Here is a 19,553-nt window from a genome sequence, read left to right on the forward strand (position 1 = left end):
AGATTTGTGTATGTACACTCTGATGTTTGCACAGCAATGAAACCATCTAACAATGCAGATCTCAGAGTGCATCTCTGTTACTAAACAATGAATATCTACATTTGTGTGAAATAGAAAAGGAGTATTGCACTGTCTAATATAATGTAATACTGATAACATATTTTTGGTTTTATATTCAGAGAACGTTTAAACCCTAAAAATACTTTAAGAGAAATACTTCCTCTTCTATAAAATATTTGAATTATATAAAATCAGGCAGTAAACTACGGCTACATATATATGTGCCCTTTATCATGTACCTAAGCATCATGTACCCATTTTATTTCTTTTTAGAGTGAAAATGTGATTACCTCTGAATCAGTCATAATTTACATCTCACATGGGAACAAAAAAGAAATGAATTGTATATCCACTTTGTTCTCCCTTTCAGTAAAAATTCTTAAAAACGCCATTAGATACATCAACCGTGTTTCTAAGATTACCTAAATAATATTTGGTTCAATAAATAATTAACAATGAACTAATGGAAGATCGTATATAAGTCAACTTTTCATGTTTATGATCAAAATGTCCAGCAAGAACAATTGAGAGGAGGAACAGTTTTCTTTGGCTCAAGGTTTCACAAGTTCGATCCTTGGTCAGCTGATTCCATTGCACAGTGTCCGAGATGAGACCGACTTCATGGCTGAAGGACGTGCAAGAGAAGTGCAGACAGGAAGCAGAGAGAGAGGGTGGAAGTGGCCAAGGGAAAATGAACCTTTTCAGGCTGTGTGCTCAGTGATGCAGTTCCTGCAGCCATGCCCCACCTGCATTTCACCTTTGAACACTCATGCACTGACATTAGAGCTTTTGGGGAGCATGTTATACCCATATCATACAGACAGATTTAAAGTACAAAATAGAAATACATATCTTCTATAATACTGTTTTTAAATTTATTTTCTTTCCTTTGATTTAAACAGTTAATTTTATTTCAAAGTCAGGTAGCTTAACCCCCCTCCCCCCACACTGACACAGGCATCATCTTCAAATTTTACTTTGTCAGAATCATGGGGTTTGTTTCTTTTCTCTCAGAGTTTTGCATCTCCACTCCATAAACAAAAAATTTGAAGAGTTTTTGTCTTGAAATGTTATTTTATTGTTTATTTCTATTTGGATATATCATAAACATTGTCAGTTTAGACATTACCAGTTAAATTCAGCTGAGTTTCATTTTTCATCTTATTGCAAACTCCTAAATGAAGATACTGCAGCAAAGAATAATCAAACGTTTTTGAGTTTCAATTTAAATAAGACATAAATGATATGATTCATTCAATTTCCAAAACTAAGAACAAATATTCATATTTGTTGTATTTTTTAATATTGATTTTGAAAATCTTAGCATATAGGACTGGGTTTAATCATATTGGCACTTCTTAGTAATATTCAAATAACAAAGATGAAAAACTTACGTTAGAATCATCAATTACAAATATTTCCTATCATCATAAAAATTAAAAAAATAGTTATTAGCATTATAATAATTTTCTAATTATTTGTTTTGAAACAGACTTCACATTCTTGTAAAGTATAAAATTTGAGAACTATTGTAAATAACAAAACAAGTATTTGAAAGTGAAGGCACTTTTAATAATTAAAGTGTCATGATATGTATTCAAACAAATGAGGAGCACATTAAGAATAATTTGAGAAACTACAAGCAATAGTAGTGCTCTGATTTTCTCTTAAACATCCTTTCCCTTCAATAGACATTTAATATGCTTAGTGCATTGTAGATTCACACAAACAAGGCATTTACTTGCTTTGAATCAGTCAAACTATAAATTTATAATTTCTTGTCCAAATTATTGTAATGCAAGCACAGAGATGTTGTCCATGATCTGCTTGAGATAGGGAATCTTTTCATGTCTGAAGCCCATTCTGAGCACACACATTATGGCACTAAATGTCTTGTCCAGCGAGTACAATGAAGACTCGGCTCTCAAATGAAGTTTTAAGGTCTTTATTTTTATGGGAGAGCTTCTGAGCCGAGTGCCTGGTTCTTCCTCCTCCTCCATCGCCGCCGTCTTCTTTTTCTTCTCTTGTCCCGCAGCTCTCTCTCTCCTTCTTCTCTTGAAGTGCAGTTCTCTCTCTCCTTCTTCTCTTGAAGTGCAGCTCTCTCTCTCCTTCTTGTCGTGCAGTTTTCTCTCTCCTTCTTTTCTCTAGTGCAGCTGTCACTTCTCTCTTCTTCCTCTCTCGTGGCGCCATGGCCGCCTCTCCTCTTTTCTCGTCCCACAGCTGCTGCCTGCCCTCCTTGCCTTGCTTGCTCCGCCTTGCTTGCTCCCGCCACCGTGCAAAATACGCAGCTTTATGGGATATAACAGCCGATCACCTTAACGGGTCAGGTGTTTGGCTCCTGGAGACTTAATGGTGGGTAATGAGGCCCTGTACTGATCTCGAGCTAAGCACGGACGCGGAGGAGATCAGTCAGCCAATAGAAAGCACTTGCAGCTGGGCTTCTCAGAGCCATAGGGCGAGGCCAGCCACCACTGCGGGCCCTACAGGGCAGCGGCCTCCAACAACTAAATGCCCTCTACAATTTGGCAAACCTAAATTATCAGCTGCCAAACTAAAGTGTGATAACGAACTATAGAAAAGAGTTCTTTGCAAAATTAAAAGTAATAATAAAATATTTGACTTGCTCTGTCTGGGTGGTAGAGAGAGGTAGTAAGTGCTTGAGCATGATTTTCCTATTGCTACGAAATTTCATGAAGTTAGTATTAAAACACAAGTGTGGTTTTATAACTAGGGTGCCTGGAAATGAAGGAAAGGAAAAGTAATGTTCATTGAAATAATTATTTGCATTGTGCTTTTTTGACATTATTCCATCAGGCCTCAGTAGCCTAAGTCACACTCCTAGATAATAAGTGACAGACAAAATGAGTACTTTCAAATAATGAAAACATCGCACTTCAGCCAAACTATGCTAAAATCAGTTATCTGAATGGAAAAGGGAATAGTACTTAGTAAAGGTTTCATAATGTTGGCAACTTAAAAATAAGAGTCCTTGACAAATTCGCCCTTATGTAAAATATCTTTCACAGATGACACTGGTAGATGTGTAGAGCTGCACAACATAAAACTGCTATTGTTACTTGGTGAAAGGTGTCTTTTTTATATTTGGCTATTTCATGAAAGAATGAAATCTAAATTAGAAACATTACAAGGTACATTCTGGAAATCCAAAGAAAGGGGAAGTATCATAAAGACAGCTTTTCTCTTACAAGGAAAAAGAAAATGAAAGAGCTCAGGACAATGCAAATAATCACCTTTATACTATAAGCCCCAAGGCAGGTACTTTATATATATGAATGATTACTAGCCTAATTTTCTTACTCTCCTCTTTTATTTTGGATACCTGCTCAATAACATGAATGATATTAGAAGATCTGGCAGCTTTACTTGAGGTTCAGCTTTTTGAACTCTGCAACAGATTGATGAGAGCAAATTGTCCAACTTTTCATTGTATCCTTGGCCAAGACTTCAAACTTTTTCGGAATGAACAGTTAACAAATATTTGTTGCATGGAAGAATAATAGTAATGATCTATAATGATTTATATGTATATGTGTGTGTGTGTGTGTGTGGATCTATGTGTATTTGTGTGTATGTCTATCTGGTGTATGCCTATTAAATGATTTTTATATACTATCATCTGTTCAAGGTGCTGGACAGTAAGCTAAATAAAAATATCCAATAATAGCTAAAAGTTTATTAACATTTTGTAGCTCATCTGAAAGTCCTGTGCATATACTGTTGTCTTCTTATGCATAGACAAAAATATCAGACCACTTTCTACACTAAGAGATACCGTAATTTGTCCAAATTTCTGTTTCCTATAAATTTAACTTCAAGAAAATGGAATGTATTATGAAAAATAAAAAACTTCTGTCTTTTAGGCTATATGTTAAATTGAATGCACTAGAAAGAGTATTCAAATCAAAAGCAAAATAAATAAAATGTATTAACATTTTTCATAGTTCGACACAAATTATATGCTTTAATTTAATGAGTTATATTTTAAAGACAGTTATATAAGGTTTTTTTATTTTTTATTTTTGGTGATTGTGACAGAGAAAATACTATATATATTATGTAGTATTTGTATATCTATATAGTAAACTATACATAGGAACTATATATAGTATATATACACAGTATATATGTGGAATATGTATTTGTATATATAATGTATATTTAGTATATGTATATTTGTGTTCATGTATATATATACATATGTATATATACATATATATTACTATTATAATAATATAATATTATTATATTATTATATATTATTATATACATATATTATTATATATATTAATACATATATATTATATGTATATATACATATATATACACACACACACAATATATTTACCATACACACCCCCCCACACACATACAGGAGGGACAAAGATATATTTTAATGTAATTGACCCAGGATTTATGAAATCAGACAAGTTTCAATACCCGCAGGGTGTATCAGCAACACAGAATGCCAAGAGAGCTGATGTTATAGCAACCATTTGAGTTGAGACTCAGGATTGATGTTCAAGTTTGAGTCCAAGAACAGAGAAAAAGCAATGGTATCTCATTTCGAAGGTATTCAGGAGGAGAAATGTCTTGCTCCAGGGAGAGTCAAACTTCTTATTCTGTGAAGATCTTCACCTGACTGAGTGAGGATCAACCACATTAGAGAGAGCAATCTGCTTTACCCAATCTAATCATTTAAATGTTAATCTCCTCCAAATGTATCCTCATAAAAACTCCCACTGAGATGTTCGACCAAATATCTGGGCATCCTGTAATTCAGTCAAGTAGACACATAAAATTAACTGCTGTAATAAATAATGATTATTTTATCTACCATGTTGATTAAAACCATAAGATAGGAATAGCTTTCATGAAAGAGCACCTCAAAATAATGTGACCATTGATGGTATTAAGATTTTAGGGCATTGACTGATTAAATGGTAAGTTTTCTTCATTAAATTGGGTGAAATCATTAGTACCCAGTCATACAAATATGAGTGAGATATAAAGACTAACCAAGTATTAGAACAAAGCCTTTAGCAACAAATATGAAAACAAAAAAGAAAATCTAGCTAAAAGATTCAAAAATATGGAAAATTGAGGAAAAGAAAATGAATACAGAAGTTCATGCACATATTTCATTAAAATTCTCAAGGTAATATACTGCATCTATTACAAATTTACAGAAAGCATAAAAATTACATTTAGATAAGAAATAATTCCTTTAAAGTATATACACATATGTACAATCTCACTGTGAGAAAGAAAGAGGGGAGACAATATATTCAGTGGATGGGTGAAGGAAGACATCAGGAGATAATGGAGCCTGGGCATTTTAGAACAACAATAGGGCTAGAAGAAAATAGCACAGGGAGAATTTAAGAATTCTGAGATACTGATTTTCAATAAATGATTCATAAAGGATTTTTATTTTCTTCAAATCAGCCCTCAGTGTTAGAGAGTACATATTTTGCAACACAGAAAAATTGAAAAATTTAACTTCTTATTCTTGAATTCCTTCAAACTTACTATAGGATTTAATTCAACCAAAAGAGTATTTAAAAGAGTGAAAAGGAGTGTAGATGTGCAATACAGGAAATAGAGGTATCACTGCAGGCATTTGAGTGAATATACATATTTCTACCCACTACAGTAAATTATAGCACTGTGATTAAAATCAATATTATCTTCTTTTGACTACTAAATTAATTAGCAATTACAGGATGAAATTATCTGTTATATAACATTTGAGAAATGTATTTATTACTAATTGTGTTATTTAAAGAAGCAATTGCAGAATATTTGTACAATGACCTTTAAAGTTTTCACACTTTCAGCATTATTAAGTTACACAAAAATGGCAAAACAACATTCAAAAAGCATTCATGTTAAATCTATGTATGCTATTCAATTAAAGAGAACTTTTTTGACTCTGAAACGTCACTACATTAGCTGTTACTTTTAACATTAATATTCCAAGTTTTTGTATGGAGGGAAAAATATAACTGGTCATAGATGTTGGTTAAACATCAATAAGTGTATTTAAATAATGTATATATTACATAATATATGCATTCAAAATGGGTTTTATTTTTATCAAAAGCATGCATGAAAGTAGATAGAATTTAAGCAGCAATATAAAATGTGAATGGAATCCATAGACAGCCCTCCCGTTCCTATTTCACCCAAGTCTTGCTCCAGCCCTTTTCTTTCCAACAATATTTACATTTTCCTCAGATATTCAAATGGATGTTTCTAAGTAATGCCATTTATCTACTGTTTTTATTTTCTAATTTTTGACATTATTTGCTTTTTATTATGATAAATGAGGTTTTCAGTTTTTTTTTTCTTTTTTTAACAAAACAACATGGGAGTTGGGGCAATGAGGGTGGACAGGACAAAACAAGTCTAGCTACTCTTGGTAGCTGGCAGCAGTCTCTTCATCTTGAAATCCTCATGAGGGGCTCCTGGGACTCAGCTACCCCAGAAGAGTTCAGGGCTATAAGGTGCGGGCTTCCTTGTGTTTCACTTGGTAAGTCCACAAGTTCTTAAATACTGTCCAGAGAGGCCTGGAGGTACTGGGTCCTCACTTCTACCGACCCCTTCCACCACCCCTTGAAGCAGCTCGCCTTGGTGGGCCAGAGTTCAGTTGTTTTTTATTTATTTATTTATTTTTATTGTAAACAAATGGGATACATGTTGTTTCTCTGTTCGTACGTGGTGTAAAGGCGTACCATTTGTGTAATCATAAATTTACATAGGGTAATGTTGTTTGATTCATTCTGTTATTTTTCCCTTCCCCCCACCCCTCCCACCCCTCTTTACCCTCTATACAGTCCTTCCTTCCTCCATTCTTGCCCCCCTCCCTAACCCTAACTCTAACCCTAATACTAACCCCTCTCTCCCCTCAGTTGTTTTTTATAACCAATACCCTTATTTCTAATCTTCCTATATCATCAAAACATATTGCATTATATTAAAATCAATACTCAATGCTCCTGCTATTCTGAGTATGGAACAATTCTTATTTATTAATCAACGAATGATTTCTATATTTCCTGTTATATATAGATTTTATTTAATTTCTATAGTTAATAATACATTTGCTATATCACACCTAATGGTCTCTGTGCCTATAAGGCTCTTCAAGTGTCTGATAATTTTTTCAAATAGTAATATTATTTTAATTGACAACTCAAATTGTATATTTTTAAGGTCTACAGAGTGACATTCAGTGTAATATCATATGTATGCAATGTGGAGTGATTGAATCAATCTAATCTATTTAGTCATTGTCTTTCTTATCATTTTCTATACTGAGATATTTGAAAAACTCACTTATTTTAAAATATATCATTCATTATTTTAGCAATAGATAAGAATATTATGCAATAGATCTCAAAATTTTTCTTCTTGTCTTTTATTGTAGTCATTGATTAAAAGTTCCACATCCCCCCAACTCCTACTGGTCTCTAGTAATCATCATTCTACTCTCTACTACTATGAGCTCAAGTTTCTAAGACTTTGTATATAAGTCTATGTGGGATCTACGTTTCTATATTTAGCTCATTTCAAATTGTTATAAATTCTACAGGTGATTCTGATTAACACAAAATTTGGAAATTTAGTGTTGTAGGTAATTGGACAATTAGTTCATTTTTCATTTTCATGGGGGACTATTCTAGTTAGTGAACTGTGCTAGCATATTGCTGTATGGCTTCTTATCAAATTCAGTATCTCTGTGCCTATCAGTTATGCCCAATTTCTTTGAACCTAGAGTTTCTTGAATCCCATTTCCCCAGTAATTGAGCCTCCTCTTGAGTATATGTAGGAGAATAGGAAGTAACCTAGTCACTCAGCCTGATTCAGACTGAGGCAATAAGGGGCAACCAATATGTAAACTATCTTTGCTATTTTATTCCAGTGCTTTAATTTCTTAGGATTGGGAAATCAAGATTCAATAGTTCCAAAACATAACTATTTAACATTGACTATGATTCTGATACGAGACAGAGGATAATATTTTGTTGCCACGTCTTTTAGGAGACTTCCAGTCAAGTTCCTGAAGAACCACATACTCATCCATAGGAAATAAAGTACTTATTCAGATAATACACATTCATGTTAATTTAGAATAGTTAGAGATGAATGGAAATTGCAATTAATAAAATTACCTTATTGAACTGAAGTGTTGATTCAGGTGGAGAGAAAGAAGCAAAAGTACATTCCAGGAAGGCTAAATTGTTATCAGATGAGTTAAAGAAAATTTAAAATTCATGCAAATATCTTCCACTTTCCTACTCTAAAAGTTCAAAAGAATATCTCTTCAATGTAGTATACATTTTATCTATATTTCATATATTCCTGTAGTATATTTCCATTAACATATATTGGCCACTAAATATAATGTATTTTAAGTATATGTAAATACTTTTATATAAATAATACATTTTAAATGAATTTCTAATATAAATTTTACACATTATATCTAAATTTTCATACATAATGTTCATATATATACATAGGCTAGATTGCATGTTAGGGTACACATCTATATACATGGAACACTTGAGTATTTCTAGAACCAAACCCACCTGCTTACTTCACAACAGACTTCAAGAGACTTCACAACTTCATTTCAAGTGAAAAGGTTTTAAGACAAGGAAGATGACTTTATTAAAAAACTAGCTGGAGAAGAAGATATAAGACTTGTACAAAATTCATCTTGCCAGGATGAATTTAAGAGTGGTTTATGTAGACTGGCAATGGGTGTTCTCAGACTGGTTAGTGCTTCCTGATAGTGGATGATGTGTAATTGCTGACCAGCAGGCACATTCTCACAGCAGGTGAAGGTTCTGGATTTATGGCCAAATGGCACACATCTGATCTTTATTTCTCAGTCACAAGATGTTTTTTTCAGTTCTGCAAATCTCAAGAACAACAGTGATTATTTTTGTGACAGTTTACTGTTTCAGCAGACTATTCTGTTATTGATTAGTTTGCCAATATTAGGTTCCTGACATATTACAGAATGGGGAAGTTAAAGGTTATAGCTGCCCAGAGAAGAAAGTTAAGGGTCAGTTGTACTTAAGTATGTAGCTCTTAATGCTCAGTTTTTGAAGCCCTAACGTCCTTTCTTATTGAATCATCAACACACTCCTAACATAGAAATACTCTTATTGTTCTAATTTTTCAGATACATATACTTTGGCTTGTCCACAGTTACACATTCATTAGTTAATGGAAGAAAAGGGATTCAAACTCAGATGGTTCATCATGACTTAGACAAACAACTGCTATGCTAATGACAACTGCCTCCCATTCAAATTAACCACATTAAATTAAAAAACAAAAACAAAAAACAAAAAACAATACACTGGATACTTTTCTCCTAAGAAATCAGCAAGGCTCATTTTGGGGGGTCCTAAAAATGTTGAGTTTTCTATCAAGTTGAAACTAGATGAAGAAATAAAGCATTTTTTAGCACAGTTGAGCAGGTTGATAAAATACATGCCACCCAAGGCAATTACTTGGGAAGCAGCCAGATTAAAAAGGGCAAACCAGAGTGAGTCAGAAATGGAAAGTGGTAGGCAAAAAGGGCGAAACTGGATAGGAGCCCAAGAAATAGAATACAGCCAGCAGTTGAGAATGGCTGGTCAGTTAGGCAAAGGCAGCAGTGGCTAATTGCCTAGGAGGATTTATACTCAGCAAAGGCATCTGGAGATTATCTGGACATTATTTCTTTTGAATCACTGAATGAGAAATTCCTATTTTTTATTGTAATTTCAAATTTTTATCACTCTGCAATTATAAAATAATGTCATTCATTTAAGCTAAAGAAAAATTAAAATTTGAGATACTACATGCCTGTTAAGGGTTAGCATCAAGATCAATAACTCCTCTTTTTATACATTATCCCTCAAATAACTAAATAAAATGAAAAAAGATGGTAGCACTTGCATTTTTTGGTAATATGGCACACTGAACATGCTAAAGATTTTCTGGCAAGGTATTTTTGAACAATATTAGAAAGAAAGTTAAAAAACATAAAAAAGAAAACAGAAGTAACCAGAAAAAAAATTCAGAGGAAATCTTACAAAGATGCTACAATTGTCCTGAGGAACTAGGCAGAATCTAGGAGATTAAAGTTAATCTTATGATTTTAATCCAACAAGTGCAAAAAATAAGCCATGGTAAGTTAAAAATTCAGACAAAGAAACCAATATAAAGTTGTAACTCTGAACATGAATGATCACTAAATCTAGCTAAAAAAATAAATAGCACTCTTCCATATAGGGAGATAATAAACAAATACAGTGGAGGAGAGAGTGAGGTACCAAGACCCTTCCTTGATAATTCATCACTTCCAGTCTGAAGCAGGCGTGAGACTAGAAAATGTATGACTTATTGAACCAAAATGACCTAAATCATAGGCATTATGCACAATTTCTGAGTATTGTCAACAGTCTAGACACTTGTAGAGTAAATGTAGTCTTCATTATAGCAACAGATGTTTTCATAGACCTTCATTGTTTTCTGAATACTATAGGGCCAGAGTATATGGAATATATATGTAGCATATTTATAAGAAAATAAAATAACCAAAGAAAAAAGTCTATGAGTTTCTGTTGGATATATCCTGTAAAAGTTAACAGAATATAAATTTAAAAATTAGATTCAGGGTATTAAATCATGTATAATATGCTTAAACAATAATAGATGTTGCCCAAGCATAGGAAGGAAAGGAGGCTATCAAAATGCTGAATCTGATTTGGAATATACAAAAATTAAAATTCTAGAAATGTAAAAGAGCTCCTCAAATAAGATTAAACAACAGAATAGGCAGCAGAAAGGGAGAAAGGCATGAGAGGACTGAAATACAGATATTAGCAGAATTACTGAGAATTCGAATAGAGAAACAAGAGATAGGAAAATAAATGGGAAGTGAAAGATTTGAAAATAAAATGAGAGATTTCAATCTAGATGTATTTGGAGAAGCAAAAGCAGCTGGTGAAAGGACCAGATATAATGTTATACAATTTGGGACTGAATCAGAACTGTTCTCAGATAAAACTGCTCAGATTCTGTAATCTTCATGAGTTGTAGGCAGGAAAAATGAATATAACTCAACCTTAGAATCGTCATAATATAACTATAAAAGAGTATAGACAAAGAAAAGACCTCAAATAAAGCAGGAAAACTTACATATGCTATTTAAAGGCACTAACTTTGAACGGAGTCCTTCCACCTACCATATTACTCAAAATCAATGGAATAACATCCTCGAAGTTTTGTCTGCAAATGACTTTACCTAGATTTCAATAAAAATAATACATTGTAAGAACCAACAATGAAATAAGGGCACTGAAGACAAACAAAAGTTGTAACATTCATTGCCATTTCATCTATAACGAATAATACCCAAAGGAAAAGGCGTAAAAATGTTAGAAGATAAACATAGGCGGCCAAAGTATAGGAAAAGAAGGATAAAAGGTGAATATGGAGTGAGTGCTTACTGGGTACAAGGTTAGCCTTTGCGGTGCTGATGATGTTTTAGAAACAGATACTGATGGTATTGAAAGTTCTAAATTCCACTTGAAGTTACACTTTAAAATGATCAAAATGGTAAATTATGTCCTGTGTCTTGAATCACAACAAAATAATATTTACAAAAATGCACGGCCAGAACACAACAGAGTATAAAACTGTTGGGCTTATACAGTTTAGTCTTTAAGAAGTTGCTGTGTTTGAATCCTGACTTTACTACTTATTATGAAGACTTATGAGTTAGATTTTTCAAGTCATCATTAACAAATACTATAAATTAGGTAACTTACTAAGAACAGAAATTTATGTCTCACTCTTCTGGACACGGAAGTTCAACATCGAGGGTGAACTGGCATCTGTCTGGTGAGCACCTGCATTCCGGTTCCTCCTCATGGTGTCTTCATATAGTAATAGGAGTCAGTGATCACTACCTGTCCTCTTTTATAAGGGCCTGGATTCTATCACTAAGGGCTTTGCCCTCATGAGTAGACCTTTTGCCAAAGGTTCTGCTCCTAATACCATCACCTCTGTATTTCCGCATATGAATTGATGGCAACTATTCAGAACATAGCAGATCACATGCATACACACATATTCTAAATTCACGTTTACTCTACTGAAAGTTGTTTATATCATTAATACATTATTTTTATATTTTATCGTCTATATTTTTAATTTAATGTTTGTCTTTGTAGCACTGAAAATGAAAAGCCTCTCGGAGTCTCTCATATTAAGGTGGTAAAGAACTTAATAACTGAAGGAGAGGAACAGAGAGGGGGAAATGTAAAGAAATCGGCCGGGGTGCGCATGTGCGCCAGTGTGCTTTGCCTCTCCGGGTAAAGATGGCAGAGCGCGGTTACAGCTTTTTGCTGACTACATTCAGCCCATCTGGTACACTTGTCCAGATTGAATACGCTTTGGCTGCTGTAGCTGGAGGAGCCCCTTCAGTGGGAATTAAAGCTGCAAATGGTGTTTTATTAGCCACTGAGAAGAAACAGAAATCCATTCTGTATGATGAGCGAAGTGTACACAAAGTGGAACCAATTACCAAACATATAGGTTTGGTCTATAGTGGCATGGGCCCAGATTACAGAGTGCTTGTGCACAGAGCTCGAAAACTGGCTCAGCAATATTGTCTTGTTTACCAAGAACCCATTCCCACAGCTCAGCTGGTACAGAGAGTAGCTTCTGTGGTGCAAGAATACACCCAGTCAGGTGGTGTTCGTCCATTTGGATTTTCTTTACTTATTTGTGGATGGAATGAGGGACGACCATATTTATTTCAGTCAGATCCATCTGGAGCTTACTTTGCCTGGAAGGCCACAGCCATGGGAAAGAACTATGTGAATGGGAAAACATTCCTTGAGAAAAGATACAATGAAGATTTGGAACTTGAAGAAGCCATTCATACAGCCATCTTAACCCTAAAGGAAAGTTTCGAAGGGCAAATGACAGAAGATAACATTGAAGTTGGAATCTGCAATGAAGCTGGATTTAGGCGACTTACTCCAACTGAAGTTAAGGACTACTTGGCTGCCATAGCATAATAAAGAAGTGACTGAATAATCCAGAATTTCAGATAATCTATCTACTTAAACATGTTTAAAGAATGTTTTGTTTTGCAGACTTTTTGCATACTTATTTCTACATGGTTTAATGGACTGATGTTTTTAAAAATGACACTTATAAATCATAATAAACTATTAAATCCAACTTGCAGCTTTTTAGGAGTTAGTAAAATTTTAACAGTATTTCCTGCTTTTTATCACAGTTGATTTCTAGAAACTACATTGCAAAACAGAATGATGAAATCATTTTTCAGTTTTAGTGCACTTTTGGTTAAGTCAAATCTTGTTGACCCTTTACCATCAGATGCTGCCTGTTTCCATAAAGCAAAATGCTGATTTTAATAGACACTACCTTTAGAACTGGGAGAATACACAGACTTTCAGGGACAAAATATGAAGCATAGGGGTTAGGCACCTTTAGGTGTGAATCTGAGATCCCGCAGTGCACTTTGTGATTGTATTGGAGCTATGAAGAGGGTTCAGCCAAATACGTCTCCTATGGAAGATGTGTCAAGTAAATAAACCACGATTTACTGTTTCCTGTTGGTTTCTCCATCACAAGTAGGTAAGCATATTTAGAAGGAACTGTAGATGGTATTAGCTAATGGTTTTTTATTTTGTTTTTTGTTTTTTTGTTTTTTCCCACTTTTGAATAAATGTCATTGGTCTTATTCACAAAAAAAAAAAAAAAGAACTTAATAACTAATGCATTCAAAGAGTAAATATTTATTAATTCAGTCTATGGACCATTCAAGGATTTTGGTATTTCAAATATTCATTTTCAAACTATTTTTTAATAGTTCTCTTGTTTCAATCTAAGTGTAGGTAGGAAAGTTAAAGTACTTTCTGACACAATGTAAACTTCAGAAGCTTTTACAAAAGTTAGGTGCACTGATTACCATTCAGATCTTTTGATTGATTCTGGAAAAAATATTTTCCCCAAAGGACAAGAAAAATTTGAAAATTGGAACCTTCAATATGCGTATGAGGTTTTGTTTCAGTAGAGTTCTTCTTTGTCTAACCACATGTTTGTCTAACACCCAGAATATGACTCAAGCAAATAGCATGATTAAAATGTGAAACAGTGAATATCCCATAATGTTATTATTGTTCCACAATGGAGGACAGAGGGGTTTTGCTGTATCCTATGTCTTTTTTTCTATTGGGAAGGAGAAGCAGAGAAAAGAAAGCTCAACAGTTGTCCTCCATACTTTTGTTAAGTTCCAGAATGGAAACACATTTGTAAGCAATTTTTATCCAGATACTGAAAAACTTGTAACGACATATTATATCATGTCTAACTGATTTCATTTTGATTACTATTGGAATAATGCTTGACAATTTCCATGGATAATAACTAAATTGTTGTCAACACATTTTAATGATTATATACTTACACAGCAGTCATTTCATACAGCTTTAGGGGGTAAAGATGCATCAATTAGTGATGTTGGCTTGATTTTATTTAAACAAATGATTTTTCATTTTGTGATATGTATGGTCCAGAATTTGATCTTTTTGATGAATTTAAGAGAGACTTAAAATGGAAACAAGTTTTTCTGTACTAACATCATAATGAAATTAAAGCAATAAATAGCACTATGATAAAGACTCACAAGTTTCTTCAAGACTAACATACATTATTCAAAATTTCCATCAAGGAAAGCAGTACATTTGCTACTCTATCCCTGAGGCATTTGAAATTTGTGTAACACAACAGATAAACAATTTCATTTGGCAAGCATGAATTGGAACGTCATGCCTGAGGAGTATTTATTTTGGGGATATGATTCACACATATTCAAGATATCATCCCAAATAGGAAATGCTTTCATGAGCAGAGAATCCTTGGGTGGCCACAATGTGATTCAGGGGACTCATCCACTTATCCAGTCTTTTATAGAAATGTTAAAATTGCATCTGTGAAATATTGTGCTAAAATCTTTGGAGTGACCTAGAATGCTGTGTTCTGTTGATAATGGCTAAACTGGGCAAGAAAGAATTAAAATTTCAGTCTTAGTTTTGCTGCATCCACCGAGAAAATCAAGCCTTTAAGTAATTTATATGTGTATTTTCATTCTGCTTCATGTTGCATCATTACACAGATTATCTCTCATGCAATGGAAATAAGAAATGCCATATTTTAAGGATATAATAAACAATGTAAATTACATAAGTAATAGTCAAAAAGGAGTGAGCACTTTATTAGAGATCACTTAATCTTTAGGTTTCATTCCTCTTCTAAGAGAAATTTATAAATATTCACTCTCTGTCAATATTGCCATTCATTTAACATGTAGATGCAGGCTTCAAACATGAACAAGACCTGGACTGTCCACAAAGAGCTTTCAGTCTAATAGTAATGTCAAGTAATACAAAAATAAATGCAGATTTTACAAATACAACAGTGCAGGAATATACACCATGAGATAACAAAAAATACAGCAATGTATTCTGATTGAACAACCTTAAAAACAAATGAACAAATGCAAAAATAAAGAACACAAGCCACTTCAAGTTATATAAAAAATATGATTCAACACAGAATAAAGCATTAGTAAGATGGATAAGAACACAAAATTGAAAAAATTGATTTTCGAGGAGGAATAATCCAAAGGAATTAAAATTAGCGTACTACAGTAATGCAGCCACATTTATGTTTATTGCAGCTCAATTCACAATAGCTAAATTGTGAAACCAACCTAGATGCCCTTCAACAGATGAATGGATAAAGAAACTGTGGTATATATAATCAATGGAATATTATTCAGCCATAAAGAAGAATAATATTATGACATTTGTAAATAAATGGATGGAATTGGAGAATATCATGTTAAGTGAAGTAAGCCAATCTCAAAAAACCAAAGGCTGAATGTTTTTCCTGATAAGTGGATGATGTTTATAATAGGGGTGGGAGGTGGGGGCTGAGAAAGAATGGAAAAACTTTAGATTATGTAGAGGAAATGAGAGGGAGGGAGGGTACAAAAAATGGTGGAATGAGACATACATTATTACCCTATGTACATGTATGATTACACGAATGGTATAAATCTACAATGTGTACAACCATAGAAACAAAATGATGTACCCCATTTGTGTACAATGAATCAAAATGCAGTCTGTAAAAAGTTAAAAGATAAATTTAAAAAAGGCATCCATTTCTTATGTCAGAGCTTCATAAGTCCAATGTCTCCAAAAGCTTAACTGGGCTCTCTGTTAAGGGTCCCGAGGAAGCTGAACTCTTATTTGCAGACTAGTGCAGAAGCATTCCCAAGTACATCCAGGTTTGTTGACTGAATTCCATCCCTTGTGGATGGCAACTGAAGTCCACATTTCCTTGCTGGCTGTTGTCTTGTGTGGTTGTCCTCAGTGTCTAGAATCTACCTGTATGGTTCACTTCATCTTCAGGGTACATGTCATTCATGTAATATTTTTAGTTATTCAAGTCTGTCTTTGATTTCTGTGTATTTAAAGAGGCCATGTAATTAACGTAGGCCCTTGCAGATAATCCCAATATTTTAAAACTAACATAAAAATGGTCTTATATTCACAAAACTTCTTTAAGGAATTCAGCATTTGGTTGAATGAGAGAAAAAATTTTGCAGAATTGTTTTAGAATGTTCTTTACAAGTGACAAGGGTTATTATAGTTTTATAAAATGAGATTGTTGCCATTCCTTCCATACCAGCTAAATTATTATTATATGATCCAAACTTTGTTGGTAGAAACTAATGGTTAAAAAAATCAATTTATTGATATGTGGTAGAAATTTTTGGTAAAAAATTAGCCACAGCTCATTTTTTTATAATTGTTTTTATCTTTCTAAATGAATTCAGAGATACAAAAATATGAAGAAACAGGAGATGAATATGACTTCATGATCCTCTATAATATTGCTAAAAATTATTTTACTATAAGCTTAGATTTTCTTTTTTCTTCCAACTACTCAAGTAGTTTTATTTTATGATATTTAAGTTGGATAATCACATCACTCATTTTCAGACTTTATTCTTCTCAAACATAAACATGTAAAGATGCGTTTTCCTCTAGATTGTAAAATGCCTTTTACACATTTTTTGGAATATGGTATTTCTATATTAATATAAATATTTTTGATGACTATGAGTATATGTATTTTCTAATTTCAAAAATATTATGAATATGAGCTCTTTATGTTATTTAATTTTCATTTTCAAATGTTTGTTGCATTTTTAATAGATTGTTCGCTTGATTGCTTTGTGATTGAAAAAAAAAATTCAAATTATCCTTTATGGTTCAATTTTCTTTATTTGTGCCTATTCTTTTTGTCAATAAAATAGTCTATTTTGTAAATATTACACTACATTCTAAGGAGAATTAGTGTTTCAAAGTTTTTAGATTTAAAGTTCAATATGTATTCATTACATCAAAATGATTATTTTTGTTCTATTTTGTTTTTAACATTTACTATTGCTTTTCCTAAACAAAATTTCTTAGAAGTTTTTTTGATGAGAAGTAATTTTTAAATAGTGCTTAAATGAAAATTCTAAACCAAAGACTCACAAATTAAATCACTTAGCCAGATAGATCCTAAATTTGTGCATCCAGAATATGCTTTATAATGTTTAAATTTTTATTTATGTAGTTGTTCATATATTTGGTAACTTTTAATTTTTTACACAAAAGTTATTTTTAGGTGGATTACAATAAGACATTAACTAAAAAAAGATGATGATTCAAAACCATAAATAAATTATGAACACAATTTTTAATGTGTCAAGATATTACCAGTAATTTTATCTAATATATTGATAATTGTTTTTTTTTTTTTTAATGCTTGAGTCACATTGATATTTCCTTAAAACTTCTTTCAACATGTGAAAGGATAATCTATTTTTCATAGGTTATGGTCTATATCTAACTTTTTTTCAGTTTCCTGAAAACTTTGTAATATTATGTTTAGTAAATGCAAACTAAGAAAAATTATTTTATTAAATAGACTTAAAATTATCAATGGAATATGTAATACAGTAGAAATCAGGAAGCATGCAATCTTCCATTACTTTAATATTAACTTTTACCAAAGTTTCACCAAAGTATTTCACCACTCCATGTCAACATTTATACGACTGTTAGTTAACAAAATATAATAGAATTAAAATTTCTTTGAAATAATATTAAATATCATTAACATGATTTAAAGTACATTTACTTTAGTTGCAAAAGTTGTAAAACTTATAATTCTATAAATTCTTTAACTTTGAATATCAAATCACGTAAAGTTTTATTATTTTGAACTCATTGAATAACCCAATCATAACTAATTGATTAAATATATATAGTAGATTAGTTTAAGACACAGTCATAATATTATAAGTAACTTTTATATTAAAGATAGTCATGTCATATTGTTGAGGACTCTGAAAGATCTGGAATGTTATATTTCTGGAAAACTAAAATTTTAACCTGACACAGTGTCATGGATAAGGATAGAAAACATGAGATCCCAAGGTCAGAGACAAAGGGTTTTATTACTCTGCACACCAGGCAGGATGCACTTCATGCTGAGAATTCTCTTTGCTTCCCAAGTTCCATGGTCATTTGGAGAGGCTCAAGTAGAAGTTATACTCACTTGGTGGTTTAGCATCACAGCTGAGTATCCTAGCGCTTAGAAAACTCTGATCTTTTAAAGGAGCTACCAGCAACCTGAAAAACCTTTATCCTGAAGGTAGTCATCCTTTTTATTGTGGAGAAAAAAATAAACCTCCCCTTAGCTCTCTTTGCTAACAGGAGAAATTATCTCAATCTTCCAATTCAGCTTGTCTTATAAGCATCCTTGAAAAAATAGTTAAAAAAAAAAAAAAAAAAAAGCTCAGATAAGTCATGGAAGTCATGCAAAATTGTGAGAGATCTATGAAAAAAGTTCTCCCAACATAAATGAGCAAATTCTATTACCTGTAACAAACTAGTGGATGATATTTTTCAGGTAAATTTGGCAGACTGTGTTCTGGCATTATTTTTACTAATACTTATATTGTTGTGATATTGCCCATTATAATAAGTCATCCAAATATATAATCAAAATGAGTAAAACTAATCTATTTATGGGAGGAGGTGTTACATCCACTCAGAAATAGTCATAGTAAAATCACAAGAGATGTTGACATAAAATAGAGACTATGTTCCCTGATGAGGTAGATTCTCCTCAAAGTCATTATTCCACTCAGTGTCCTGAGGGTTTGACTTGATTTTTCTAACCTCACTGGAGTAAAACTTGGATGCTGCTGACTAGGTATAGGCCTCATATTGAAGACAATGATAAATTATCTGAAGAGAATATTTCCCCTTAAAAATACTCATATATAGGTAATATATGTT

The 19,553-nt window shown here is 32.7% G+C and overlaps 1 protein-coding gene and 1 long non-coding RNA gene across 3 annotated transcripts in view; both read left to right on the top strand.

Annotated features, from left to right (window-relative positions):
* Nucleotides 1-19,553, top strand: part of LOC306669764 — a 66,750-nt gene that overhangs the window by 40,713 nt on the left and 6,484 nt on the right. Inside the window, exon 2 of one of the 2 annotated variants that reach the window (XR_013766220.1) lies at nucleotides 11,910-11,991. This is a non-coding gene — a long non-coding RNA (uncharacterized lncRNA). Of the gene's footprint in view, nucleotides 1-8,577; nucleotides 11,992-19,553 lie in introns of those variants that run through there. The other variant, XR_013766221.1, reaches the window with a different exon arrangement.
* LOC306669903 (proteasome subunit alpha type-2-like) lies at nucleotides 12,447-13,887 on the top strand. Its single transcript, XM_079154090.1, has one exon. The coding sequence runs from the start codon at nucleotides 12,471-12,473 to the stop codon at nucleotides 13,173-13,175; it is 705 nt and encodes a 234-aa protein (XP_079010216.1). The 5' UTR covers nucleotides 12,447-12,470; the 3' UTR covers nucleotides 13,176-13,887.

This window comes from Sciurus vulgaris (assembly GCF_902686455.1).
Source record: "Sciurus vulgaris genome assembly, chromosome: 9".
NCBI classification, from domain to species: domain Eukaryota; kingdom Metazoa; phylum Chordata; class Mammalia; order Rodentia; family Sciuridae; genus Sciurus; species Sciurus vulgaris.